Source organism: Hippocampus bargibanti, linkage group LG22 (assembly GCF_051943395.1).
Source record: "Hippocampus bargibanti isolate YZ-2025 linkage group LG22, ASM5194339v1, whole genome shotgun sequence".
Classification (NCBI taxonomy): domain Eukaryota; kingdom Metazoa; phylum Chordata; class Actinopteri; order Syngnathiformes; family Syngnathidae; genus Hippocampus; species Hippocampus bargibanti.
Window position 1 is genome coordinate 4,374,669 of NC_142755.1, and position 27,307 is coordinate 4,401,975.

The following is a 27,307-nucleotide window of genomic DNA, read 5'->3' on the forward strand; positions in this document are numbered from 1 at the left end:
GTATTTTTAAACGAATACAATTTTAGTGACAATAAAATCTTACGTTTGCCCTTTTTTCAACCTATCAGTTATTTCTATCGTTTTGATATGTTCAATTGCTATTTTTTTTCTTATCCAGTCATGACATTTAACCAAATTTAGCCGAACTTGTATAAATATAATACTACTAATACTACAATAATAATACTACATAAAGGCAAATAAAAAGTTTTTATGCACTTAAATTAAAACTAGGCAAGTCAAAACTTTAGCAGCACTGATATGGTTGTGATATTCAACATGAATGTAATGTAGCATTTGAAGAAATATTGGACAAATGAGAGGTAAGCATGTCCTGTATGCCAGTCAATAAATTAATATGACACTATCATCAATGAGGGGGTGACAGTGACTTTTCAGAGTTATACCCTCCAACGTCCTCCCCCCTTCCAGAATCCAAAAGTCTCTCCCTTCCTCTACCTGCTTCCTCCTCCTCCTCCTCTTCATTGTCCTCCTCCTCCTCCTCGTCCACGTGTCGTTCCTTCCGGGACGAGCGTTCCGCTTTAGGCCCCTTGCATATTTTCAGATGGCGTGTGAGGTGGTACTTAGTGAGGAAAGCCTTATGGCATTTCTCACAGACAAAATCCCGGCGCCCCTCGTGCGAGTTCATATGCTTCTTTAGATGGTTTGGCTTCAGGAAGTGCTTGTTGCATTTGGGGCATTGAATCCGACGCTCGCTGTGAGGTAGGTAAAAAGTTAGACATAGAAAAATAATCTGATGAGATGGTTGCGGAGTGTAACGTGACGGACGTACTGGGTGTGAGAAAACATGTGTTGATTCAGGTCGTGCTTTCGGATGAACATCCTCTCGCAAAGGTCGCATTTGAGCTTCTCGGCGCCCGTGTGGATGAGCATATGAGAAGCCACGTGGGACTTTTGGGTGAAGGATTTTTCGCAAACCGTGCACCGATAGTTCTTCTGACCTGTTTGAAGAAAAATAATACATAATAAAAACAACAACAGTGTTATTTGTAGAGGATTGCAAGGCGCGAAACGCGGCGACTGAAGTCACCTGTATGTATTTTGAGGTGCATCCTGAGGTTGCTGGGATCACTGAAGGCCTTGCTGCAGTATTCGCACTTATGCGGCTTCATGCCAACGTGCCCCATAAAATGCACGTTGAGCTTAGTGGACGTGATGAAAGCCCGCGAGCACATACTGCACTTGAATTTCTTTTCCCGCGGATGCCTGGTACCTTTTGCGTTCGTTCTGGGGGTGTTTGAGTTCTGACTGGCGTTCAAGGTGTCCCCGTTGGTCTGTACCGCCGTTTGAGGCCACGGAGAAGATGAAGAGCTCGATGTCCCGTCGGTGAGTTTAGCTTGCGGCGCCGTTTGCTGAAGTGGGTGATCCCGCTCTGGTGGGCTGCGGCTGTGGTCAGGGTTGCTCATGTGAGGTTTGAGGTCCGAAAAGGAGGCGCAGTCTTTGCCGCACTGGCACAGCTGACCTTCGGGTAATGGAGGAACACCTGGATACAAGATGGAGCGGCGAATTAAGTCAAGGTGTGTAGTGAGTATGTAAACAAATACGGTTGAATATTTTTTTAACAACACACATCTTAACTCATTCGCTGCCATTCCCGAATTTATTCAAGAATTGAAAAGCATGACGCGAAGCGCCATTCCGGAATTTGTTCACGTTTTGGTTTTGGGTGCCGATAAAGCACTGGTCAGACCTCTGGCAATTATTTGTACCCGTCCACAAGGGGGAAGCGTTTGCCTTTTGTCCATGTCAAATCAATATGTACGTATTGTTTTGGATTTTGTACATCCGCCCTCATTTCAAGCTGATATAACTCCAGACTCACATAATTTAGGAATTAACTCTTTTTTTTTCTGATGAAAGAAGATAATCTAATGTTTCTTGCACTGTATTGAATGTTTATGTAGTCCTAAAATTCAATATTCTGTGGGTCCTGCAATTTGAGTGACAATGACAAAAACCCTGGCACTGGGATCAACACATTTTGGCACATTGTCTGTCAGTGAAAGAGGTTATGATCAGTGTTAATTTTAGTGCTTTAGTCTATTGATTTATTTATTGATATATTATTATTTTTTTGTATCCTTTCCACAAGGGTGCCCACTTGCATTTTCCTTTTGTTCATGTTAGCGCTTTGTTACAGCTTAAATCACTATGTATGTACTACAGTACAGTTTATTTCTTTAATTACAATACCATAGCACATTTATTATACATAAAATAAGGTATATTTTGTGTAGTTTTAAGGCTTATTTAGTAGAAAATTGTTTTATGGGGACCTGGGAATGGATTATTCTCATTTTAATGGTTTCCTATGGAAATTAATGTTTGGAATACACACTTTTCACCTTACACACACTTTCTGGGAACCAATTGAGTTCGTAAGCCAAGGTATCACTGTATTGTATTGCATTTTGGACAGCGGCCCCCATTTCAATTTCCGATACCTCCAAACCCATATAACTTAGGAATTAACTAATTTTTTTTCTTGATGAAAGAAGATAGTCTAAAGTTTCTAACGCTGCATTGAATGTTTAAGTAGTCCTAAAACTCAATATTATGTGGGTCTTGCAATTTGAGTGAAAATGGCAGTGAATACGTTAACATATTACATCAGTTGGCCCTTGTAAGAAAGTAAAATAACAATAATAATCATCATCATCATCATAATAATCATGAAACGAACCCATGAGTCGGCAGTATTCTCGGCTGTAATAGAAGCGTAGCTCCTCATCCGGATGGATCTCCGAGGTCGTGCAGAAGAAAAGCTTCCCATTGGCCGAGTATGCGACCAAATTCTGTTCTTCGCGACTCCTAAAAGCAAAAATTTTAGATTAATCATCATAAAAAAAAACTCATTTTAAGGACAAAATGGACAACACGGTCATACCTTGCCCTGTGTACAAACATCATCCAATTGCATTCGTTCTCATCCGCCGTCACGATGTAGAACTCCAGCACATTGTTGTGGTACATCTGTCATGATCAAAGCATTCACACTTATATCTCGGGTCAATTTGACCCAAGCTTAGAATTTTATTCATGGTAACTCACCTTCCAAATCTGAGGGGTGTCCTTTTCCGCCCAATCGGAGAGATCGACGTTGCTACAGTGCTGGCCAACCATGGGTCCGAAACATGTCCTCGCTGGGATGATGTCGCGTGCAAAAACACCTGACGCAAGCAGCAAAAAAAGGAGATAAATACATTATCAGAACGCATTGTAAGTCTCTGGACATCTTTTTGGTTCTGTTACCGAGTGGCTCGTCGGCGACGGAGATGCGCAAGCAAAGTGGACGCGGGATGGAGAGGCGAGCCCGGCTTTGGATGGGCGTGTCTGGGATGAACGTAACCGGGCCGTGCTCCGGGCAGTCTGAGGTATACGAGCGCTCGCATAGAGTGCACCCTGATTCACAAAAAAGATATTATTACATGTGGTTTTTTTTTTAAATCAATTTCAAAGATACTTACAAATGGTATAAGCAGCCACCATGCTCTCCTTGTTAGCGTTCGAATCCTCCAGTTGTAGACCCGAGTTGACCAGAACCAGATTGTTCTCTGCAACCAACGATACCTCCGTGGCGATGGGCGAGACATTCACGGAGTCGAGCCCCATCCCGGAATGCCCGTGAAGGGATACGGGCCCCAGCTGACCCGGGTCGAGAACCACGCTAACAACACCGGAATTTAGCTCCCCGTTCGGGTGAAGCTGGTCCCCGAGTCCTCCCGATGTGCCCGCATTGCCGACACGGCCCCCCATGTGATCCGGTTCCATGACCACGGGGAGTTCTAGCACAGGGGGTCCACGCAGGGGCATAACCCCGCCCGAGGAGTCCACCCCAGACCCGCCGTCAGACACCCCGACTCCGTCCATGGACGCTAGGTCCTCGCCCATTCTGTCTGAGGACATGGGGCTGTTATCGCGAGACTCCATTGCTAACCCCGTAGAGTCCAAATCATGGGTGCCAGTCTGGTGGAGGTCTCCTTGACCGCTGACTTGTCTCGAGTCCAAGGGGACCAAGCCTTGCTCCAGTGGGCCGCCCGCTCCGCTGTAAGGATCGAGTCCGGAGGGGTTGTTGTTGCTGGCTATAGAAAGGCTCCCGTCCATGTTGAGGCTGCTGGGATGGATGTACTGAGGTGGTGGACGGTCAGCCAAATAGGACAAAATGCCTATAACAACACAAACTCACCTGATATAGTAACATTACGGACAACATGATTTAATCTTTAAATAGGACGAATAACACACCCGGTAAAATATGTCGGAAGTAGCTGCTCTCCAAGTGCGGGTAAGGAGGAGGTGGCAGGGAATAATTCCTATCCGGGAGGCCACACATGACTCCTCGATCCCCCAGAGGGCCCATGGGCAGCATGAGGGACAACGCGGAGGGAAGGGAGCCTAATGAAGGACCCAAACTGGGGATGGCCACTGGCATTCCTGCACACAAAATACATATTCAACAATAATTCATAACACAAGGAGTTCATGTTACCCTACCTGGGGTGGTGATGGTATTATGTGGTGGTGAGGTGGCCAGCCCCAAGTGGCTCGCACTCACTGAAGGCACACTTAGTTGGTCCATGCCCACTGGACTCAGGTTCATGTCATTCATCTTACAACATTGTCACCAATAACACCTGCAAAGTTCGCCTTCAGAAATAAACAAACAAGTGTCATGGCAAGGCTAAATCAATGCTAACGATATTAGCATACCTGAAATCAACAGCTTCTTTGCGTCAAGAAACCTGACATTGCTTGGCTTACATATTCGAACCTGAAAAGTACGAAAAAAAGAAAATGTCTACTTCCATTACGACTAATTTACGAACCAAAACATACTGCAACAAGCTACGGTTGTTTGTTTACCACATTGCTAACTGGGCGTTAGCATAGCTCTCGATGACTATTCTTCGTCTCCACGACGGGGCAATGTGTTAACCGTTCAAAAAACGATCATATACATGTGACGAATAGCGATCAAATGTGAGGTTTTATGTTAAAAAGTAGCAGGTAAAAGCAAATAATAAAGCGTCAGTTTAATACCATTCGCCTGAAGGGGGGCGTAGCAGCACTCCTTTGCGCATGCGCAGTGATCAAAACAGCAACATATACGTCACTGGGTATTTTCGCGCATGAGCAGTACGCGAGCAGTATGAGTTCGGACGCACTTGCGCATGCGCAGTCAAGCGAAAGGGTTCAGTTTTATTTATTTCCGCGTATCTAGGTGTTTGTAAATTAAATAATGTTACTTTTTATGCAGTAACTATGTGTTTTTAAAACACCTACAACATAAATCCACAACTTGCCATTTTTAAAAATATGTACAATTCAATGCCGGTCAAGTGTAGTTACAGTGAGACGTGGCTCCCAGTTGTGTGACGGAAAAAACGTTATCTCGGTTGTAAGATCTCCTCAAATCACACCCACCCCACACTGTGCCGTGAAAACACTCCAATAAACTGTAACAAGCCGTCACGCAGACTCAAGTTCACACCGCGAAGATGCTTTTACTTCAAATCCTGTTTTAGAACATTTTGGGATAAGTTAAAATCCACAATAATGGGGTACGTTTCATTTATTTAATGCAAATAATGACACTAATTATATTTGTATATGATAGTTGTCACTTTTTTACCGCTTCAGCTACTGTTAAAGCGCTATATAAATCAATATGTATGGATGTCAAATTTAACCATTGTGAGACGAGTAAAGACTTTGATTGTGATGTATTGAATTGTATTGTATTTTCAGAAGGAAAAATGTCTTCTCACAATAAGGGAATGGAGCACATTCCACATTTCCCTCCACTTGCGCTCCACTGCTTCTCCATGGACATCAGCGGAGCGCATCCCCATTTCGGTCTTCCCTCCTTCCACCTGAATCCAGCCTATTTCGACCGCCCCAAGTTCCCATACGGGAGGCTCCACTATTACCCGTGTCCCGGTCCGGTGTGTGAATACGCTCTGGAGCCTTCGTTTATTCGCAAGAGGAACGAGAGGGAGCGCCACCGTGTACGCTGCGTCAACGAGGGTTACGCGCGTCTACGGGAGCGCCTACCGAGGGAGTTTGACGACAAGAGGCTGAGTAAAGTGGAGACGCTGCGGGCGGCCATTGACTATATTAAGCATCTGCAGAGCCTTTTGGATGTGAATGTATCGGGGATATCATTGGAAGATTGTCACAAACGCTCAAAATGCCAGTGAGGACATTTTTATATTAATGCATTTCATTTACAAGCGCCTTTCAAAACTCTCAAGGTCATTTTACAGTCACAGGATATTTTTTTTTCTGCGGGTGAGCAGCGGCAGCCACACGCGCCAGCGTTCACTCAACCCGGAAGTAACTCAAATAGATAGAAAGCTAGCTAACAGATAGCTAAGAGACTAGTCAGCTAGATAGTTAGCTAACTAGCTAGATAGCCATATAGCTAATAAATAGCCAGATACATAGCTAGCTAGCTAGACAGATAGCCAATAGATAGCAAAAAGTAACTAAGTAAAAAAAAAAAGTAATAACAACAAATAATATGACAACACAAAGACACAGAGTCGTTCATTCTTCAGCACTTTCTGTACCCTCTTTGTGGAATAACAAATAGATAGAAAGCTAGCTTGATAGCTAATTGCTAGCTAATAGATAGTTAGCTAGATAACTAGCCAGTAAGTTAGATAGCTAATATGCAGCAAATAGATAGCAAGCTAGAAAATAATAATAGTAACAGTAATAATAATAATACATTTTATTTATCAGTCACAGAATAAGTATTTTATGTGGGTGAGCAGCGGCAGCCACACGTGCTCCGGAATAACTCAAATAGCTAGAAAGCTAGCTAGGAAAAAAAAAATACCCAGCAAGTTTTCAACATAGCGACTATGTTGTGAGAAAAGTGTCATGGTAGCTAAACACTTCCGATTTATCGATCAAAATGTAAATAATATGTAAACACAATGCCAATATTTTGCATTTTCTGACTTTTTTTTTTTTCACGGTACAACTCGTGTGGGCAATTTATGAGGGACCCGTAGACCTGCACGGAAGCGACTTCACATTGAGGCTAAACCACACAAAATAGGAAGCAAAAACAAGATTGACATTGTACATACAAGATTATGACATGCCCGTATCGCGCGCATGCTAGCTTAACCGTGAAGCGTGACGCATATGGAAAGCAAAATGGTGGGCCGTTTGAATTGGAGAGGTTATAACGTGGCCTTTTGATGGATGGTTCATTTGCACTGTAAGGTAGAGAGATTGAAGCTACTTAAATAAAAGCTTTCTTCATAATGGATGTTTTTTTTTTTGGGGGGGGGGCGGACATGCTAAGGGCTGATGCTAATCGGACTCCATGCAGGAAGTGTGCAAAAGGGGCTCATTTGTGCATGACGGAAAAGTGGGATATTTTTATTCTTATACAAGTTATCCCTGTGCACTTATAACGTTAAAAAAAGGTAACATGAGAAATTCCCGTAAACTGGCGTGATGCCTTCTTTAGATAAAATTTATCAGCACAACTAAGATCAGTACGGGACCACCGGGACGGACGGGGGTGGCGTGTCGAGGCAGAGAGCCCACATGCGGAAACGGAAGCTCTCCGACTGCAATTTAACTCATTCACTGCCATTCGAAAAGTGTGTATTCCAAACATTAAATTTCCATAAGAAACCATTAAATTGAGAATAATCCGTTCCCAGGTCCCCATAAAACAATTTTCTACGAAATATACCTTTTTTTATGTACAGTGAAAGCTTGGCTTATGAACTGAATTGGTTCCCAGAAAGTGTGTGTGTGTAAGGCGATAAGTGTGTATTCCAAACATTAATTTCCCATGAGAAACCATTAAATTGAGAATAATCCGTTCCCAGGTCCCCATAAAACATAATTTCCTACGAAATATACCTTATTTTATGTACAGTGATACCTTGGCTTATAAACTTAATTGGTTCCCAGAAAGTGTGTGTGTGTAAGGTGAAAAGTGTGTATTCCAAACATTATTTTCCCATAAGAAACCATTAAATTGAGAATAATCAATTCCCAGGTCCCCATAAAACATAATTTTCGACTAAATAAGCCTTATTTTATGTATAATAAATGTGCTATGGTATTGTAATTAAATAAACTGTACTGTAGTACATACATATTGATTTAACAACAGCTGGACAAAGCATGGACAAAAGGCAAATGCTGCCACCTTGTGGAAGGTAAAAAAACATCGCCAGAGGTCTGCTAAGAGCTTTATCGGCACCCAAGCATGAAAAACCAAAACCCGAACAAAATCGGGAATGGCACTCCACGTCATGCTTTTCAATTCCCGAATAAATATGGGAATGGCAGTGAATGAGTTAATAAGGGTCACTGCATTTTTTTTTACTCGTGGTCACAAAGTATGAGACAAAGTATTCACAATAACATTAAATAAATACAAATTTACAAATGAAGAGAAAGGCACCTGCCGGTTTAAACTTGGTAAAGTTGTTGAAGTAGCGCTACTTTTTCCAATTCTAACTTGGAGATCTGTTCATTTTTCTCACTCACCTCCTAAAAAAAAAACAACAAGCCATTATTAACACGCTACATGCACATGTATGACATTGAATATTTTATATTGCGGTAATTTCTTCAACATTAGCATTGACCTGTGTGAGTTGGGTGTAACGCCACCGGAGGACGCCGTCAGTAGCGGGGTCCCCACGGGTTGGCTCATCCATGACAGAAGCCAGAGATGCATTTACCCTTTGCACTTGCGAGCTCAGCCAACAGGAATGGACCTGCGGGGACGACACCGAGTGGTACCCATTGATAGCTGCCGATACCGGAAAAGTGGGCAACTCCAATCACATGACTGAAACTCGACGAAGCTTCATATTTGCGCTCATCACTTAGCACCTTTGCTACACTTTCCGGGTGACCTTTGACGTCTGCGTGATCATGCCGGGCCTTGTTCTGTTCAAGACGATGGCGGTACCAGAGTCGGGCCTGCTCCAGGATCTCCAGACCGCAGTACAGGATATCTTTTTCCTTTTCAAGATCTTTGAGGTGCTTAATCTGAAAGGCAGAGAGCAACAAGATAATTTAAAAGTGAGCAATGATGTATTGCAAAAAAATATTTTGTTCTTTCTGAATGCACACCACACCCCCTTCTGGTATATCGTGTCAGTGCGTAATGGCTTCCTCGCAAGCCTGCACTCGCTTGGACTTAACTCATTCGTTGCCACTACCGGATTTATTTGGGAATTGAAAAGCACGACGTGGGAACGCCATTCACCAATTTGTTCGGGTTTTGGTTTTTCTTGCTTGTCGATAAAGCGCTGGTCAGACCTCTGGCAATGTTTTTTCCCTTCCACGATGGGAGAGCAGTTACCTTTCGTCCATGTTAGCGCGTTGCTACATCTTCAGCTATAGTTAAAACGCCATATAAATCAATATATATGTCCTGTATTTTGTACATCCACCCCCGTTTCAAGTTCAGATAACTCCAGAGCCATATAACTTAGGAATTAACCTTTTTTCCTGATATTTAGAAGAGAGTTTAAGGTTTCTTACACTGCATTGAATATGTTTATGTAGTCCTAAAATTCAATATTCTGTGGGTCCTGCAATTGGAGTGAAAATGACAAAAACCCTGGCACTGGAGTGAACAAATTTTTGCACATGTCTGGCAGTGAATGAGTTAATTACACCTAACCGTGACTCCCAATTAAATGGGGAGGACAACATTTTGTTGATGGAGATCTATTTGCTATCTATTAGATATCTATTAGCACATGTAGCTGGCTATTTATTAGCTATATGGCTATCTATCTAGTTGCTAACTGTCGAGCTCGCTATCTATTTGCTATCTGTCTTGGTAGCTAGCTATGTATTTGGCTATTTATTAGCTATATGCTATCTAGCTAGTTAGCTAACAGTCGAGCTCGCGATCTATTTGCTATCTGTCTTGCTAGTTAGCTACGTATCTGGCTATTTATTAGCTATAAGGCTATCTACCTGTCTCTTTTAGCTATTTGTTAGCTTTCTATCTATTTGAGTTACTTTCCGGGTTGAGTGAACGCTGGCGCATGTGGCTGCCGCTTCTCACCCGCAGAAAAAAAAAACGATCCTGTGACCGTAAAGTGACCTTGAGAGTTTTGAACGGCGCTTAGAAATTAAATGTATTATTATTATTATTATTATCTGTCACTCACCCACAAGTAGAAGCGAAGTGCGTCCAGGCTGCATAGGCTGCTCCTGAGCGGGATAAAGACCACCGTGTAGGAGCAGGAGGCGCCAGGAGGACAGGCCATGGACAGAAAATAGAGCGATCAGCTGCAACAACTTCCTGAAACAGTTATGAATATAAAAAGGGGCCAGAGAAACACGTAAGGGATGGGTGGAAACAAAAAGGGGAAAAAAGAATAGCAGCAGGCAGGCACTGACAGCGTTGTGCCCCTGGGGCGAGTCAATGAAAAATTCCACATGTCACCGCCATTACTGTTGTTTGGACTTAACACGTGTTTGGGAATATGATCACGTGTTTGCCACACTTGGGGAAAAGTCAATTGAAATCAGATATTTTTTTAAAAAACGATTTTAACACAGCACAGTGTGGATTTACTACAAAACAAGCTGGAGGGTCAAATAGATTTTTTTAAAGATGCAATTACGAATCGTCACCAGCAGATGGTGGTGTCGTCAAAGAAATGAGACCGTGTTTTGAGAGCAGCCATTTTCGGACGACATATTTGATAGTATTTTAGAACACGAGGTGGCGCTACGATGGCATTTTTTTTTAAAACGTGGCTGCAGTTTGAAATTAATTTTAAAAAAGCGATAGAAAACGATACCTCCCGTGATTTTTTTTTCACTGTTAAGAAAGCTTGTCACTCATGTTGAATTTGCTTCACCGGCCTACATTCATTTCAACTGATAAAATCTTCTCCCATCCATCCACACAGGAGGTACCCCTTGACATCCTTTTACGGAATTTCTTGGCAAACTAATGCAAGCTTTGAGGCAAAGAAAGGCGCCCCCCTTTGTTACTTCTAGCCTCTCACTCGCTCACACGCGTTTCCATGAAAACACTCAAACCGCACACACTTTCCAAAAACGCCAATGTTTTCTAGGAACTGGGACATGAGAAGAAGGCGGGAAAAAACGCAGCAGCACGCCCTCTTCCAAGCTCAGGAATCTGGTTCAAATATGTCGACGGCAGTAAACAAGTTCCTCAGTGCAGCCAAGCAGAGAACAGGTTGAAAATCCTTCACGGAATTACACTTGGTTCTGAATACTTTGGACCCGCTGGCTGGTTGTTATTAAAAAGTCCAGGAGGTGGAATGCAACATGGCAACCTGAATACCAAAGTTTATTAAATGTTCCGAGGATGCAGAGTATGTGGGAAAAAAAATCCACTGGGAGAATAAAAAGGCATTTAAGAATATCAATGAAATCTATTGCGATGGTTTAAATCAATAGTGTGTAGCACAATGCTCATTGAATTATCAAAATGCACCAACTGTTTTTTAATACACTTCCTATATTGAAGTGCTATCATGACTGTATGTTTTTATAAAGTACAGTCAAACCTCGGTTTTTGAACGTCTCGGTTGTCGTCCAATTCGGTTTTCGACCAAAAATTGTGGGTTTTATGGCCTGATATGAGACTGAAATTCAGTTCTCAACCAAACTGAGCGCACCTGAATGCACCACTTGACGACCCTCCGCTTCCTGATACGACACTTCCTTATACGACGAATCCATATATGAAACTTCCTTATACGTCACCTTGTGTCTTATATTCAATCACGATTGAAAAAGAAACCAGACGCGTCCGGTTGAAATCTACGCAAATCGGACTTGTTATCATCATGTAGCGTTACATTGGGTTTTAAAAGCAGCCATTTTTGGTGAAATACTTCGTCGTGTAGCGTCCATTGTTAGCATACGGTCCAGGGTGTCCCCCACGTACTGAACAAAGACACCTTGCATAGGTGCCAGCATGCCCTGTGACCGACAGAGGAAGATAGAGATGTTTTTATGTTTTAATGTTAAAACTAGGCGAAAATAAAATTGATGACAGTTTGTTTTGTAGTATTTTACTACACTTGCTGTTTTATTACGTGTGTGCGTGTACAGTTTATGCTGCATAATAGTTAAAAAGTGCTTTTAATAAGTTGTTTTCTAGACTAGGAACGAATTAATTTTTTTATATTGATTTTAATAGGAAGTGCTGATTCGGTTTTTGAACAAATAGTTTTCTGTAACGGATTTTGGACAAAATTCGTGGTATCACTGTACAATACAGTGTAGTACACTTTGGTGTACTGGCCGCCCAATTCAACACGTTATCACGCTGATACACATGCCAGCGTTACAGTACGCAAATGGGCCCAAAAGCGAAGCAGATGTTTCTCAAAAGGAGATAAAGCGCAAAAAAAAAAGGCATCTGCTGAAACACAAGCACCTTTTCACCTCACCTACGGTCTGCTATTGAAGCTTCAAAGGTCTACTTACACGTGAGGTTCTCATCAGCGGTATGTTTCAGCCTACATTTTGTTTTCCGCCCTCCCCACCCACTACTGCAAATACTCGGAAAGCTCTTTTCCTAGAAAACGTGACCCTGAGTAGCTCTGAAAGTCACCGTCGGGAGACTGAAATACGGCCACGCCTCGGGCTGTTACGCTGGGGCGAAAACAAAGGATTAATTTACACTCTTCGAGACATGCCCTTTAACCCCCCATTTGGAGCAGGGGGGGGGGTTCAATTTATTCAAGAGGTCGGGACCATAGTGGGAAAACAATGCTTTCAAATACTACATAGCCAAGTGTAAAACACATAGGAGTGGATTAGCAAATATGGAGAGAGGGGGGTGGGGCAAAACAACAAGAAAAGGATTAGGATTTTAATTGAGTGCAAATAAACAGGTCAAAGTGCGGACGGACAGTGTCCAAAGCGACAATGTATAAAGAGCTAATTGATACACAGATTAGCAACCGATTAGGGAATTGGGTCAGTATTTGCTAACTAACCATTATGTGCCACCCATGAGAGAGCTCAAGTTGTACAAGTCTCAGGTTCTGAAACAGTTGCTTCATTAAGGAACGTCAACCAAATGCTTTCTCCTCCCCTTTTATCGGCCCACATGAATGTTGAAGGACGGACGGATTCCATCGGAGTGACAGAAGTACTTCTATAGTTACGGTTGTCACACGGAAAACAACAGTCCTTGTAATGAAGCCGAGCCACTTTGTTTGGAGGGAATGACGTTTTACGGACACTAGGAGAATGACTGATGAAATACTTGCTAAAAATAGTAAAATGGTGTGTGTGTGTGTGTTTGGAAACAACAACTAACTGTGTTGACTGCTACTAAAAATCACCTGGGTCATCGTAGATAAGAGGTCACATTTGGTGTAACGTGACGACGGCAGGTGTCATCGCAGAAGGCGTAAAAGCTGAATTCTCACTGAAACATATTAAAATGACATTTTTTAAGTCCAAACTGAACATGAAAGTGTAATGAAAAGTTGAAAAAAAAAACACACATCACCAGTTTCATAAATTAACACAACAGGGAACCAGTCGGCCATTTTGGTTTAAAGCAGTAATTTTGAAGGCTAATTCTATGTAAAATGGGGTCACAATACTGACCCACTAATTTCAACTTGAACTTTTATTATCTTTGTGCAATAAATGATATTAGTTTGACTTTACTTCTGTTTTTATTTGTTAGTTGCGGGTAACTGGGTGAAGTCATGCAAAGTTGAAAAAAGAAATTACACATCACCAGTTTCATAAATCAACACAACAGGGAACCTGTCGGCCATTTTGGTTAGAAGCACTTATTTTGAAGGCAAATTCAATGTAAAATGGGCCATTTATATTTGTGCAATAAAGCATATCTAGTTTGACTTTCCTTCTGGTTTCATTTGTTAGTTGCGGGTCACTTGTTGAAGTTAGAAAACTTGACTTATTTGTCTCGCGTCGAGTCCAGTTTCCTATGCATACAACACTGTTTATTTGCCTTCCTATACATCAGTACATAGAGTACCTAACAGTTTGCTGGTCACGTTGCAATGCAACGTGACTGGGGAAAGTGGGTGAGGCTCCAGAAAAAAAAAAAGAAAAAAAAAACGCGATGGAAGGCCAACACGAGAATGTGTGTCACATTTTGCGGGAGAAGGGAAATGGCAACCCCTGCCAAGTTAATTTGACCTACTTTCCGTGCAGCGCCAAATGCAACGTCTGGAACTCTGGGTGCTAAAACTACCATTTTGAAACATGTCAACGGGGTAAGTAAGCTTTTCAGAAAACTTTTAGACTTCGTCTATTTCTCTATTTTTAGTTTTGGTTGTCATTTTTTCTTCATACACTTTTTCGTTATTTTACTCGTTGTTGCGTTTAATTGTATTACGGTGATTTCAGCGTCGTTAGAAGTAACAGTCGTGAGATGCATGTATTTTTTTGTTTTATTTTTCTGACGGAGCCACGTGATTGAACTATCGCGTGGGGACTGCCCACCCCACGCCGATAGCTATACCCTCACGCCCGTCCATAACAAACAAGTGGGACAGAAAGCGAGTTGTCGCCCGACTTCGAAAAATACACTATTTTCTCCGAACTGGAAGCGAACGCGTCTCATTCGTCTCGCTTAAGTATATTTTTGCTGCGTACTTCACTTGTCAAAAAAAGTTGGAACATTTGACAACACACCGTTTTAGACGTCAACGGTAAGTTTTATTTTGTTTTTTTTTTTCTGTTAAGTATTTTTTTCTGCCATAATTTCTGACGTTTTGTTTCCGTGCGATGGGTGCTTTGACAAGTTGCGGTTTGTTTGTGTGTCGCATCTCATTGACCCAAATCCAGTTGCCGAGTTAAGTGCGTCATTGACTACCGCTAGTACTTCCAAAGTTTTAATTTCACGCTATTTTGCCATGTGAAATCTACATTTTCTGTTATTCTGGTTGTGTTTTAGTCTATTTATGGAATTAAGTCAACTTGGACTCGTGCGTCCATATCGTACCGTTCTGTAATTCGATCTGCGTGACGCGCCCACTTTTTTTTATATCTGTGACGCAAACAACTTTCTCTGGCGCAGTTTCTTCATGCAGAAAGATAATCGAAACATGGATATGGGACATTTATGTTGGTGTTTTTCTATTGAGGAAAAAAGGGAAGTTGGTTGAATTTGTTCAATTATGAAGTGGTTTCCAGCGCGTGTTAGGAGGCTGGGGGCGCTTTTTCAATCTGACATGTGCCAAGTGCACATACTGTACTTTCCGAATTGCCCCATGCTCCACCCTCCCCTTGTTTTTTTTTTTTGCACAGATCTGCGTTCCGAACGAGCCAAAGTACAATGACAACTTGTTGGCTTGCGTCGCCGTTATTATTATTCTTTAATATGCAGACAGACAGGCCAAATTAAAACGCAGCGGGAGTCATGAATAATCTGATGACCCCCTACCAGCCCACTCAATTAATCTGAGTCGACTATATTAGATGCAAATTCACTTTGAGGGATTACGCACCAATTAGTGGTTATGAAGCATTATCTCAAGTAATTAGTATGAAATGTATGTCACAATAAAAACACAAAATAATGACTCCAGCGCATTTTATTTGCCATATTTTCGCGCATGTGTACATAATCGAGTGTCTTTTTTCCTCGATAAAACCAACAGGGGAGATTGTGTGTCCAATGGCTACTTTTAGAAACTGTATGACAACCGAAGTCTCCGGACAAGTTGTGTCCATAATTTGTAAAATGGCTTTAAATGACTTCTACGGAGCGTATTTTACAAAGATTCCACCGCATGTAGCTATATTTTACGTTTTAAGACTCGCGCTGAATATTCAGGAAGTCTTGTTTTTGAGTTGGTGACGAGTCCGTACGTGACGTCACTAAAGGACCGCCCCTGACCGTAAAAAAGACGCATTGTAGCAGTCCTTCCATCACGTCAATGTATTTTGCTGTATTGTTTGGTCTGGAAAACCTTGTGTTGCACCCAAAAGCCGCCAGAAGAGGGCGTCCAAGCGACGTCGGTTGTCCTTTAAGCACATGTTCGCTCAACCCAACAGCGGTGTGCTAATTAATTTTGCTATGGAATGTTGCCAAGCATTTTTCGCATAAGTGTAACCTCTCACCTTTTGCTGAAGACCTTTGACCCCCCCCTAGACACCGTAAACCGTAACATGGTCCAAGATGGCGACAGGGTTTGATGCTCCTGTAAAATAACGAGTAAAAGTTAATAAGTTTTTGTATTATTTTGAAAAGGCATTTTGTCTTTCAAATCTGTTATTTTATTTTTTAAATATTTTTTGGGGGCTGGGTTGCTGTCCATTTAATAGTTTTATTTGAGTGATATTAGGATGATATTGTATCATATTTGATTTGGAGGTTTCTGAGACCTCTATCTCACCAACATGATGATTTTTTTTTCATTAAAAACACTGTGTGTGTGATCTGATACATGTATTTTGCATTATCCGGCCTCTACAGGAAGCTAAAATTTGATTTTGGTGATTTCCAACATGTGTATTATGCTATTGGGTTTTTTTTTTTTTTTTCAGGAAAATAATTGCTAATTTTTGGGATGTTACAGTGAGAATAACACCACAATACTAAGTTATTTTTAAAGATAAGTGAATTTATTCATTGAATGAATGCATATTTATTAAGTTACTCATTATTTATATTACAATTATATCATGTTAAAAAGCCTGTGTTAAATCTGATGCATTAGATTTACAATAAGATTTCCCCTAAATTGTCAATTCACATCTATCTATCTATATATAATGCTTACTAAAATACAAACGCACACTATTTTGATGACTTCATTCATCTAATTAATCACTAAAATGCCACCTTCGAAGGCATTTTGAGTATTTACATAATCATTTTTTGGACCGCTTTATCCTCACTAGGGTTGCCAGCTGCCTTTGGGCAATAGGCGGGGGACACCCTGAACTGTTTACCAGCTAATCCAAGGGTTGTCTCGAGATAGATGTCAGAAATTGCTAACTCTAGGGGACAAACGGGGTATTCAAGATGTGGGGATATGACTATATGACTTTGATGTCTGTGAAATTGCAGAATTGCCAAAAACTAAATAAAAATAAATTCATAATAAAACATGTCATAAACAACATGATAGAGCATTTTGTTGTGGATTTTAATATAAAGATGAATCAACATCTCAGATGCCAAAAATGTGAATTTTGTGGCTATTCTTTGATGAATCGGGTCTTACAGGGTTAAAAAAAAGCACTAAATCAAACAAATCTAAGTAACCCTGTTCTGAAAATGAATTAAAAGCAGGAAAAAAAAAGAAGAATTTCACACCATTGACAAACCTTGCCCTGAATCTAAAGAACCAAAGGTCACAGGTCATTCATTAGTAGCATGCGAAACAGAGGTCTCACCTTTGGCACGTGTCTGTTGTCCAACAGGGATATGGCGCTTGAGACGTCATCAATGTCAATAACCACGTCCGAAATCTCACACCCGGGTGGCGTAGAGTCCCTGAGATTGAAGGTGGGTCCGGTCCGGAGAAACCTCTTCGGCCCCGTGGACCACCAGCAGCTGCGCGAGGACTTCCAGCGCCTGCTGTGTATGAGCATCGAGACGGCCAACAAGCGCTGGAACTACGACTTTGTCAGCGACACGCCAGGAAATGGATCCAACGTCCTGTGGGAGGAGGTCCGCCGCCGCGACGTGCCGGGGTTCTACTACGGCGGCGTGGCGCGGTCGGGCAAACCCGTTCGCCGGAGATCCACCTCGTCGGGCGAGGAATCCCCGGAGTCCAGCGGTTCTTCCGGATCCGGGGATGAGGACCTGGAATCGGCCGCCGGCGAGTACTATCGGCTGCGACGGCCAGAAAAACGCAGACAAGCTTCCATCACGGGTAAATCAAAAAAAAAATCCTCATGATTAACTCATTCACTGCCAGACCATGTGCAAAAAAATATGTCCACTCCAGTGCCAGGGTTTTTGTCATTTTCACTCAAATTCCAGGACCCACAGACTATTGAGTTTTAGGACTACACAAACAAACCAAAAAACCCGACCAATTTTGGGAATGGCGCTTCATGTTACATTTTTTTTTCAATTCCCGAATACATTTCGGGAATGGCAGTGAATGACTTAAATAAATAAAATAACAAATATTCGATTCACTAACCTCTACGTTTGTCCTTCAGATTTCTTCATGGTAAAGAGGAGGCGGCTTCTACATTATAAGGCCTCATCCCGGCAGTAGGAGCGCCGCCACGTCCACCGTGTGTACAGATGTAGCATTCAACACAACATATATTCGATATACTGTTTTCTTCGGCTTTTTCCGCTTATACTGTGAAATGATATATTATATTATATGCACTATTAGAGACAACAAACAAACAAGGGGGAGGAGGGGATTTATCAAGCCAAACTTTTGATAAAATGACTAACTCTCCCCCCCGTAGCCACGCATCGTCATCATTTCACACCAAAACCTCAACCGGGGTTAAAAAAATAACTAAAACTACTCTATTAATTCACTCCCGGTTTATTTTAAGATCAACGGTGGAGGCTTAACGATGAGGTCATGTGACTTGACGAATAATTCCAAATGCTAATCATGACTATTATTTATTGTTCGCACGATGCTAGCTCGTCGCTAAATGAAGGTAAAGTCGGAAAAAAAAGATCCGTAATATGTAAAACAAGATGTTTGTGGATTCGCGCCCCCCACCCAAATTGTGTGATTGTAACTCCACCGTTGCCATGAGAACAATGACAAAAAAAATTATAATCACACTCTAATCACTTGTAATGTAGTATTTTTCACCTTAAAGGGGTATATAACATCTTTTTTTTTTTGCATTTTGGCAAACCTTATTTAGTTTTGGGGTTATTTTCCAAGCTTCGAAATAATGTAGCGTTGAAAAATGAAATATTGTCCGTTTAAGATTTTTAACCGCATATGACATGATTCGTATTTATAGTTTAAAAAGCTATAAATGGGATGAATCTTTCACTACCTCAAAATAAACACGTTAAAAAAGAAAAAAAGCAGCTCAGGTTGTTTGCCTCTGTTGAATCGGTTAAGAGAAATTAGAGCAGGGGGGCTAAGGGGAGGGGGGGGTCTTTGTTGTTGATTTTGTGGTCAAAGTCGCAGCGCTCAGTTTCACATCGGGGGGGAAAAAAGAGTCAAGCGAGGGGGCTCGGCGAGGGGGCTGCTTTTGTTGTCACTCACTTGGCTATTGAGGTGCTTTGACAGCCCAATTGGGGGCGGGGGGTTTGGGGGATACCAGACTCGGTCTGAAAAAATGCTTTAGTAGCCCTTTAGAATTATTTTTTTTAACATTTACATGACAGTTTCATGATTAATTACTCCCATTTTGAATCCATCAATTTCTCTTGGCTGATTCAACCGCCTCACTCACGATTTCAAAACAAATATTATTGTTGTAGTGTCTACCTTTATATGTGTGTGTGTGTGTGTGTGAAACCAAAAAAATATTAACTTATTCTGAGTTTATATTGTTTGTTGTATGATAATTTTTTGTGATGACTGTTATTTCTGAGATCTTTGCACTATAGAGAGCTATTTTTGTATGGTAATCTTTAAAACAAAGAAATTCAACACTTAAAAAAAAATCTATTTTATTTTGAAAGGACACCTTTTTCAACTTTTTCTGTTTCCTGGTTGCCTCAAAGTCCATTAAGAAAGATTAAAGCAATATTTGCTGTTCCAATTTATTTGTTGCCAGTTTTTTTCCATTTTATTTTGATTTTTATTTACATTTTGCATAAATGTATGCTCATCATTGTATACCGTTTGTAATCATGTCGGACAGAGTCGTACATTTGTCCTGAATTGTTATAGAGATTCTAACTATCGCTGATTTTATTCCCTGTTGCTCAGATGAATAAAATAAAATACTTTTTGGGGAATTTTGAAGTTGGAATTAGTGTGTACTTTTTTCTGCTGTCTCGGGCGCCACCCAGTGGTTGGAAAGTGACATTGCGTACTGGCCCAGTTTGGTCATTATTTCGTTTGTTGTGTGGTCGTTTAAAATAATGTTTTAAAATTATTATTTGGTCATTTAAAACAATGTTTTAAAATTATTATTATTATTTAATATTAATGGTATGCCAAACAAATATGAATGGGTGGCGTTTGTCAAAAAATGATTTGCGCCTTTACAATAATAATAATAATAATAATAATAATAATAATAATAATAATAATAATAATAACACATGACCTTCTAAGCACCTTTCAAAGGTCTCAAGGACACTTTACAGTCACAGACAAGCATAGGTACGATTATAAACAAAATACAATCGCAAATAGAATGCAATAAATAAAATATTTTGCCTAATTTTTTAAAAATAAATATACACAGTAATCCCTCGTTTTTCACTGTTAATGGGGACTAGGACCACCCGCGATAGTTCAAAACGCCGTTTCTGAAGCGTCTTAATGAAGCCACACATTCAACTTGCAACCCCGTTTTATTAAAAAGAAAAAAAATGCTCTTTCACAGACTCCAAAGTGCTCAAATGTACACATAAATAGCGATAAAATGGACGGATGGGGGGGGGGGGGAAGTTGCATGTTACCGCTTGACTTAGATCGAGGTATTTGTAGGCCTAGCGATGGTTAACATTTCATTTTAATCTCCGATGGCAAAAAGCGTCAGTTAGTCTTGCAGTTGTATACGAGGAAATTGGAATGCAGGAAAAAAAAAACTTAAAGCGAGGATCCAAAGCCTTCAAGTCAAAGGACATTTCAAACCTGATTAGAAGAATGGCAAAAGTCACCTACGTAAATCTCAAGCCCAATCTTTCTGCACAGCCATAAGCGCAAATGGAAAAATGCATCCAAATAACTCATTAAAAAAAAATATTTACAACCATTTCAATAATTTGTACACGATGAAACGTTTGCAGTTCTCGACAGTCAATACTGAAGAAAATGAGCACGATCAAGTCCTTTTTTTTTAGAGGCTAAAGATCCTCTGGTCATTCTTCAATGGAGGGGAAAAAACAGAGACTCACCGACGGAGCCATTTTGTTTCAAGTTAGGTCAGGCTCGAAAATGGGGCCTCAGAGCTGGTGATGCCTCGTCTGCCGCTCTCTCCAAATGGCACGCACCTCCTCCATGATGAGGGGAGCGATGAAAACGATGCTGCCCCCTGTCTGTAACGTTAAGAACGAGATATTTCATCAGAATGCACTTTGAACTTTAACCACGAAAAAAAAAAAAACATGTGAATGTGTGGCACTTTTGCTCAATCAAAGGTCGACTATCTTATCCATTATCTTACCATGACGACGAAGAAGTAGAAGACGGCTATCCAACCAAATTTGCTCTGGATGAGAGACACCAGGTACTAAAAAAATACGATTAAACAAATAAATCCAATTCGTCTTCATTCCAAGGACACACAAAACGCCAAAATCCGTACTTGTCCTCCGGCAGCTCCGATGCTCCCGGTACCATCCACGATGCCGGTGACGGTGGCGAGAGCCTCCCGGCTTCCCCGGATGGCATCTTGCCTTCCCAGGTCGGCGGAAATGGCCGAGCCGATCATGTTGGATGGACCTCCGATGAGGAAGCCCGTAATGGCTAAAAGGACGGCGTTGGCCGTTTTGTCGTCCGGTGAGTCTGAAATGCGGGATGGTTAAAATTCAGGAGATACATGAATGAATGCTCAATGTACATTTATTTTAAGAGTCAAAAAAGTGAATTGTTTGTAGGAAGAGGAGAAATAAGTGACGACTCACGGCTGTACCCCACCAGAGAAGCCATGGCAAGCGTAAGACATAAGGCCAGCACTGGGGACCGCTTTCCCATGACATCCGTTACCAAACCTTGAACGGTTCCGCCTGACACAATAAACAATTAAATAAATAGATAAATAAATAAATACAACAAAAAAAAAAAGAAAAAAAATTAAATAATACATAAATAATAAAAAAGTATAAAATAAATCGATATAAAATAAATATATCAGAAGTATCAAATAAATAAGAAATATGAAAGACACACATAAATAATGCATTAATTAAAAAATGATGGATGGATGGATACATATATAGATACATAAAAGATAAATAAAGACCAAAAAATAATAATAAAATCAACAATAATAACAATAAATAATAAAAACATAAATATAAAACAAATATAAAATGAATAAATACACAAGGAATATAAAATAAATACATGTAACATACATAATAAATATAACATACATAATAAATATAAAAATAATAAAAAAATGGATGAATAGATAAGAAATAGATAAATGAATACATAAATATATACAAAAGAAATAAATAAAAACAAATATAAAACATACAATAAGAAATAAATAATAACAAATATAAAATAAATACACATAAAATAAATAAATAAAAAATATAAAATGCATAATATAAAATAATAATAAATACGTGGATGGATACATGATAGATAAATACAAAATAAGTAAATAAATAAAAACAAATATGAAATAAATAAATAAATATAAAATAATAATAAATATATAAAAAAATAATATAAATGCATAATAGATATAAAATATATAAATGATAAAAAATAAAAAATGGATGAATGGATAGATAGGTAGATCGATGTAGAAAAATAGATGAATTAAAAAAAAAGATAAATAAACAAACAAACAAACAAACAAGTGGGACAGGGCAACACACACACACACACACACACACACACACACACACACACACACACACACACACACACACACACACACACACACACACACACACACACACACACACACACACACACACACACACACACACACACACACACACACACAAGACTTTGCGATGTGTAAACTGAAACCCCATCAACTCCCCTGTCCGGTTCAGCACTCACCGATAATCCCCCCCACGTCATACCACATGGCTAGCCGGTCAGCTTCGACTTCCTTCCAGCCGTAGTTGTTGCTCAGGTAGAAAGGAAGCCAGAAAAAGAAAGAGTAGTTCACCAGCTTCAGACACGCGTACGCAAGCGAGTACTAAAGCAAAGAACAAACAGATTAAAGCTCAGTCGGAGGGAAGAAGAAAAAAAAAATAATTAGCGAGGAGGCGCTACAAAGCTCACCGGCAGAACTCCGGGCAGCCAAAAGGCTTGGAAGAAACCAACTGCTTTTGGGGGTTCGTCCTGATGCCGCGGCGAGCGTTTGTGAAGGTCGCAAACGTCCTCCTCCGTCTCCTTGTCGTTTATCAGGGGCCTGTGGGTCTCCGTGTCGACCGGGCTGAATCCCGTCTGACAATCGATGCTAAGTCCTGGCATGCAGATATGTTTTTCCATGAGCGACAAGGTGTCTACAAAGAAGATTCCGCCGCCATGTGATCCTTACCGACTTCATTTGGGGAGGTGAGCAGGCCGAAGAAGAGCACAATTCCTCCGGCGAACTGCACCACAGACGTCACCAGGAAGGCATACTTGCAAAAGAGGACACGCGCAACATCCGGATTTGTCAACTTAATAATAATAATACATTCCATTTATAAGCGCCTTTCAAAACTCTTAAGGTCACAGGATACGTTTTTTTCTGTGGGTGTGCAGCGGTAGCCACACGCGCCAGCGTTCACTCAACCTGGAAGTAACTGAAATAGATCGAAAGCTAGCTAGCTAGCAAATCGATAGCCAACAGATACCCACCTAGCCATCCAGCCAGCTAGGTAATAGATAGCTACCTAGCCAGCTTACAAACTTAATTGGTTCCCAGAAAGTGTGTGTAAGGTGAAAAGTTCGTCTTCCAAATATTTATTTCCCACAAGAATCCATTAAAATGAGAATAATCCGTTCCCAGGTCCCCATAAAACATCATTTTCTACGGAATAAGCCTTAAAATTACACAAAACGTACATTACAATGCCACCCATGTATAAAACTGAAACAAGCAAACAAAAGACAGAATAAAACCTACGTCGAATTGCATGATTATGCAATAATTATGCATAATTTAAAAAAATGTACTTTAGTACATAGAATAAGATTAAAACGTTTCGAAAATATCAAAAATACACTAAGCTTACCTCGTAGCCGTACTTGAGCACGCTGGACGCCAAGAAGGCCCCAAAAATATTCCCCACTGACGCGCACGCGCTCCACAGGCCAAACACAAATCCGCGCCTGGAAACCATCGCAAAGCCATTCAAAGCCATGCATTCAAAAGCAAATACATTACATACAAATACATACACCCTCGCTAATTATCATAACAAGTTCCTGTTGCAAAGCCTCAATGACATCGAAATAGGAGATGACGAACGGTCGCCATTGTGCCGACGTGTGTTAAAAGAACAAACACACGGACACACGCACCCGGTCTTGCCGAACCAGTTTGCCATGACAGCCACAACGCAAGGCCAGACGGTCGACTGCAGCAGCCCGTTTAACACCCACAGGCTACAATAGAGGTAGACGTTGTAGACGTGAAGCCATTCGGTCAACGTGCCGAACACAAAATTCTGCAGGACACAAAAAAAATAAATAAATCCCAAAATAAGACCTTGCATCTGCTTCCTGAGGATCACAAGATGGCGGGCGGTCCGCGATGACCTAATGCATAAAAGTCCGAGCGCACTCACCACAGTCGCCGAGCCGCACAGGCCGAAGCAGAGCACGTAGCGCAGGTTCACCCGGTCGCCTATCACGCCGCTCAGATACATACCCTGCATAGAAGAATTATTATTATTTTTGATGACATGTGATTATTATGAAACATTTTTAAAGGACAACTGACGTCTCCGGACATGTTGTGTCCATAATTTGTAAAATGGCTTCAAATGACTTCTACTGAGCGTATTTTACAAAGATTCCACCGCATATAGCTATATTTTACGTTTTAAGACTCGCGCTGTATATTCAGGAAGTCTTGTTTTTGAGTTGGTGACGAGTCCGTATGTGCCGTCACTAAAGGACGGACCTTCACTGTGAAAAAGACGCATTGTAGCGGTCGTTCCATCACGTCAATGTATTTTGCTGTATTGTTTGGTCGGAAAACCTTGTGTTGCACCCAAAAGCCGCCAGAAGAGGGTGTCCAAGCTCCATATAAGGAATTTATCAGTCTCTGGAAACGGAGGTTGCCACAGGAGGTCGCCATTTTTTGCCTCTTTTCTGTTTATCGTTTCTCCCCAATGTTGCCTCAAAATGGCAATCGATTGCAAACATGTATGCTTTCCTCTTCAGAACTATTTGAATCACATTCATAACTGGATGTGTAACAAGAAAGCATATTCTCCGAATCTGAAGCCATTGTTTTGATTCTCCAGCAATGCAAGACGTCTTGGCGTGACGTCACGAACTGGGGGCGGGACTTTCTGAAAATGCCCAATTCACAGCTCTTTTTTTTGTAGATTTTGGACACTTTAAGTCATTTTTATTGGTGTTTTGCATTTGAATAAAAATATCATACTGTGTGTTTTGGGTATTTTGGATGAGATAAAACGTTTTTCTGGTGTCAGTTAAAAAACAAAAAAGTGACGTCGGTTGTCCTTTAAAGCATCACTGGGTTTAAATGTGCCTCACCATAGCATAGGAAAAGAGGAAAATGGAGTCCAGAGCTCCCAGGAAAAGCGTCGCCTGCTGCTCATCTGCAAATAGACGGTTTTTCTCCCACGTCTATGACAAAAAATAAAAAATAAATAAATAAAATGAAGACGCAGGCTATAAAAATGAAATTGAAAAAGACACACCTCGTCGGGTAGGAGAGCAGCAGCGGTGCCATTTTGAAGGGAAGGCGTCCACTGGGTGGAGATACTGACTTTCACGTTGCTGAACGTCTTCCTGGAGGCATGCAGGAACACATAGCTGGTGGCAAGGGGGGGAAGAGAAAATGAATTTGAATTTATTTATATCAACAGTAACTGGAAGAAATGTATTTTATTTGGTGTCAGTTTAAATTTGAGTTTTAAATAGTCAAGATTGCCAAATTTGCTACTTTGATGTTTTCAAAGTGATCACAACAAATGTTATATCCATTTCAATTCTGATAAAACTGAAAATATCAGCAATTTCCATAACCTAAAATGGGAAACGACATTTTAAAAAAAAGTTTGTGTTTTAAGTCATGATTTATTTTTGTTTTTCCTTTCATGTGAACGGCTCCTAACTGGACATAAGAGTGAACGTCTAAAAACAGGAAACTGTCCTCATCGTTTAAACGCAACTAACATGCCTAAAAAAAAGGAAGGCAGAGGAAGACTATCATAAACCCGTTCACATATGCATGAGAAACCTCCCGCCCAAAACAAACAACCACATTTTTTTTCCCTGCTATGCCCATTGGATCAATATACATAGTTCACACTATGCTGACGGCACATGTCCCTCAAAGCCTTTTGACCCGCAAGGTGGATTCACAATTTTCTTTGAAACAGCATTCCATACATTCCAAACATAAAAAAAACTAAACACCCACCTGTCATCTGCCTCAGAGTATAAATAAGACATCAAAAACACCCAATAGGATCGAATGGGGGAAAATGCAGGTAAAATTCACAAATTACCTAAAAAAGGTGAGCAGGAAGGCAACCAGGTGATGATGGGTGTACTGTGACAGGTAGCCACAGCATGAGGGACGCATCACAGGGGTGAACGGTGAGAAGAGGAGAATTTGGAGGTTGATCTCGGGGAGGTAGGGATCTTCAAGGGGTGCTGATAGGGAGACGAGGAAGGATGGTAAGGTGGTTGAGCTAAAAGGCAGGGCGGTACGGGCACATCACAGGGGGAGATGGCACGGTGACTGGAAGGAGGAGAGGAAATGTTAAACATTGGTTTGGAAAGCCAGAAGAAGTGAAAGCAATAAAAGTGATCCATGTCAATGTGGTTCACAGGCTAGAGCAGAATATTTCCTACAACTTCAGTAGATGATTGTGCGCCGATTTTATTTGTATATGTCGCTGTGTGCAGGAAATGACAGCAATAAAACGCGATTGCGTCTTGCTAATTGTACCTTGAACGCACCACCACCCACAATAAAGTGTACAAGATGGCAATGTTTAATTGAGGCTGTTTTCAATGAAATCCCTTTTTATAACACAATGACATGGTCACTTGATTAATTTAAAACACTTTGCTGTCGAATTGTAAAGGTTTGCTGTTTTTTTGCCCCTTCATTTGTTTTGGGCGGAAGAGATAGAAATCGATACACGTCGCATATTTGTAATGTACCTCTTTGGGTGACCAACTAAGCCTTTTAAATGTCGCGAGACAACCCCTATTTTCACCACCATCTTTTTGGTCGGAAAACAAAGACAACCCAACACGAAAGAAACAAAAAA

The 27,307-nt window shown here is 40.9% G+C and overlaps 5 protein-coding genes and 1 long non-coding RNA gene across 15 annotated transcripts in view; 3 read left to right on the top strand and 3 right to left on the bottom strand.

Moving 5' to 3' along the window:
- Positions 1 to 191: 191 nt before the first annotated feature.
- Positions 192 to 8,517, bottom strand: prdm4 (PR domain containing 4). 5 transcript variants are annotated; one of them, XM_088988474.1, is made up of 12 exons: positions 8,465 to 8,517; positions 4,732 to 4,792; positions 4,516 to 4,668; positions 4,267 to 4,455; positions 3,489 to 4,187; positions 3,274 to 3,423; positions 3,073 to 3,191; positions 2,909 to 2,994; positions 2,705 to 2,832; positions 1,052 to 1,504; positions 794 to 962; positions 192 to 716 (listed from the first exon to the last, which is right to left on the bottom strand). In XM_088988474.1, the coding sequence occupies exons 3-12, from the start codon at positions 4,628 to 4,630 to the stop codon at positions 371 to 373; spliced, it is 2,454 nt and encodes an 817-aa protein (XP_088844600.1). In that variant the 5' UTR covers positions 4,631 to 4,668; positions 4,732 to 4,792; positions 8,465 to 8,517; the 3' UTR covers positions 192 to 370. The 5 variants fall into 5 exon arrangements, with proteins under 5 accessions (XP_088844600.1, XP_088844599.1, XP_088844598.1 ...); XM_088988473.1 differs by lacking the exon at positions 8,465 to 8,517 and adding an exon at positions 5,062 to 5,118; XM_088988472.1 differs by lacking the exon at positions 8,465 to 8,517 and adding an exon at positions 4,885 to 5,117 and having other exon boundaries at positions 4,516 to 4,655.
- sapcd1 (suppressor APC domain containing 1) lies at positions 4,593 to 17,554 on the bottom strand. 4 transcript variants are annotated; one of them, XR_016113638.1, is made up of 9 exons: positions 17,416 to 17,554; positions 16,135 to 16,214; positions 13,371 to 13,456; positions 10,200 to 10,333; positions 8,902 to 9,060; positions 8,652 to 8,783; positions 8,465 to 8,553; positions 4,732 to 4,792; positions 4,593 to 4,668 (listed from the first exon to the last, which is right to left on the bottom strand). XR_016113638.1 is itself a non-coding variant. In XM_088988486.1 (8 exons), exons 4-7 carry the CDS (start codon positions 10,296 to 10,298, stop codon positions 8,473 to 8,475), a joined length of 471 nt encoding a protein of 156 aa, XP_088844612.1. In that variant the 5' UTR covers positions 10,299 to 10,333; positions 13,371 to 13,456; positions 16,135 to 16,214; positions 17,416 to 17,554; the 3' UTR covers positions 6,255 to 8,098; positions 8,432 to 8,472. The 4 variants fall into 4 exon arrangements, 3 of the variants coding, with proteins under 3 accessions (XP_088844612.1, XP_088844611.1, XP_088844610.1); XM_088988486.1 differs by lacking the exons at positions 4,593 to 4,668; positions 4,732 to 4,792 and adding an exon at positions 6,255 to 8,098 and having other exon boundaries at positions 8,432 to 8,553; XM_088988485.1 differs by lacking the exons at positions 4,593 to 4,668; positions 4,732 to 4,792 and having other exon boundaries at positions 6,255 to 8,553; positions 10,200 to 10,329.
- On the top strand, positions 5,461 to 6,966 carry LOC148881717 (achaete-scute homolog 4). Its single transcript, XM_088988487.1, has 2 exons — positions 5,461 to 5,582; positions 5,770 to 6,966. Exon 2 carries the CDS (start codon positions 5,778 to 5,780, stop codon positions 6,219 to 6,221), a length of 444 nt encoding a protein of 147 aa, XP_088844613.1. The 5' UTR covers positions 5,461 to 5,582; positions 5,770 to 5,777; the 3' UTR covers positions 6,222 to 6,966.
- On the top strand, positions 14,138 to 19,937 carry cdkn1d (cyclin-dependent kinase inhibitor 1D). Of its 2 annotated transcripts, none has more exons than XM_088988482.1 (3): positions 14,138 to 14,282; positions 17,443 to 17,897; positions 18,193 to 19,937. In XM_088988482.1, the coding sequence occupies exons 1-3, from the start codon at positions 14,272 to 14,274 to the stop codon at positions 18,249 to 18,251; spliced, it is 525 nt and encodes a 174-aa protein (XP_088844608.1). In that variant the 5' UTR covers positions 14,138 to 14,271; the 3' UTR covers positions 18,252 to 19,937. The 2 variants fall into 2 exon arrangements, with proteins under 2 accessions (XP_088844608.1, XP_088844609.1); XM_088988483.1 differs by lacking the exon at positions 14,138 to 14,282 and adding an exon at positions 14,382 to 14,720.
- Positions 19,938 to 20,272: 335 nt separating this feature from the next.
- slc37a3 (solute carrier family 37 member 3) overlaps positions 20,273 to 27,307 on the bottom strand; it is a 31,565-nt gene continuing 24,530 nt past the window's right edge. For both annotated transcript variants that reach the window (XM_088988489.1, XM_088988490.1), the window contains 13 exons: positions 26,534 to 26,769; positions 25,721 to 25,835; positions 25,554 to 25,646; positions 24,614 to 24,697; positions 24,348 to 24,493; positions 24,059 to 24,155; positions 23,377 to 23,461; positions 23,118 to 23,302; positions 22,890 to 23,031; positions 21,770 to 21,871; positions 21,451 to 21,650; positions 21,310 to 21,375; positions 20,273 to 21,181 (listed from right to left, as the gene is read on the bottom strand). In XM_088988489.1, coding sequence (XP_088844615.1) covers positions 21,089 to 21,181; positions 21,310 to 21,375; positions 21,451 to 21,650; positions 21,770 to 21,871; positions 22,890 to 23,031; positions 23,118 to 23,302; positions 23,377 to 23,461; positions 24,059 to 24,155; positions 24,348 to 24,493; positions 24,614 to 24,697; positions 25,554 to 25,646; positions 25,721 to 25,835; positions 26,534 to 26,610 — 1,485 coding nt within the window. In that variant the 5' untranslated portion in view covers positions 26,611 to 26,769 and the 3' untranslated portion in view covers positions 20,273 to 21,088. The remainder of the gene's footprint in view (positions 21,182 to 21,309; positions 21,376 to 21,450; positions 21,651 to 21,769; positions 21,872 to 22,889; positions 23,032 to 23,117; positions 23,303 to 23,376; positions 23,462 to 24,058; positions 24,156 to 24,347; positions 24,494 to 24,613; positions 24,698 to 25,553; positions 25,647 to 25,720; positions 25,836 to 26,533; positions 26,770 to 27,307) is intronic.
- LOC148881720 (uncharacterized) lies at positions 21,265 to 23,380 on the top strand. Its single transcript, XR_016113639.1, has 3 exons — positions 21,265 to 21,372; positions 21,465 to 21,644; positions 23,244 to 23,380. It is a non-coding gene; the product is annotated as an uncharacterized LOC148881720 (long non-coding RNA).

What these genes read in the sequence shown, in the direction of transcription:
- prdm4 (XM_088988474.1), bottom strand. Translation starts at nt 4,630, where the DNA reads ATGAATGACATGAACCTGAGTCCAGTGGGCATGGACCAACTAAGTGTG. An exon ending in GGTGGCTGCTTATACCATTT is followed by an intron (nt 3,424 to 3,488) that starts GTAAGTATCTTT and finishes TTTGTGAATCAG; the next exon opens with GGTGCACTCTATGCGAGCGC. An exon ending in ACACCCCTCAGATTTGGAAG is followed by an intron (nt 2,995 to 3,072) that starts GTGAGTTACCAT and finishes TGATCATGACAG; the next exon opens with ATGTACCACAACAATGTGCT.
- LOC148881717 (XM_088988487.1), top strand. Translation starts at nt 5,778, where the DNA reads ATGTCTTCTCACAATAAGGGAATGGAGCACATTCCACATTTCCCTCCA.
- sapcd1 (XM_088988485.1), bottom strand. Translation starts at nt 10,298, where the DNA reads ATGGCCTGTCCTCCTGGCGCCTCCTGCTCCTACACGGTGGTCTTTATC. An exon ending in CACTTCGCTTCTACTTGTGG is followed by an intron (nt 9,061 to 10,199) that starts GTGAGTGACAGA and finishes TCTGCCTTTCAG; the next exon opens with ATTAAGCACCTCAAAGATCT. An exon ending in GTTACACCCAACTCACACAG is followed by an intron (nt 8,554 to 8,651) that starts GTCAATGCTAAT and finishes TTTTTTTTTTAG; the next exon opens with GAGGTGAGTGAGAAAAATGA.
- cdkn1d (XM_088988482.1), top strand. An exon ending in CAGACAAGCTTCCATCACGG is followed by an intron (nt 17,898 to 18,192) that starts GTAAATCAAAAA and finishes TTTGTCCTTCAG; the next exon opens with ATTTCTTCATGGTAAAGAGG.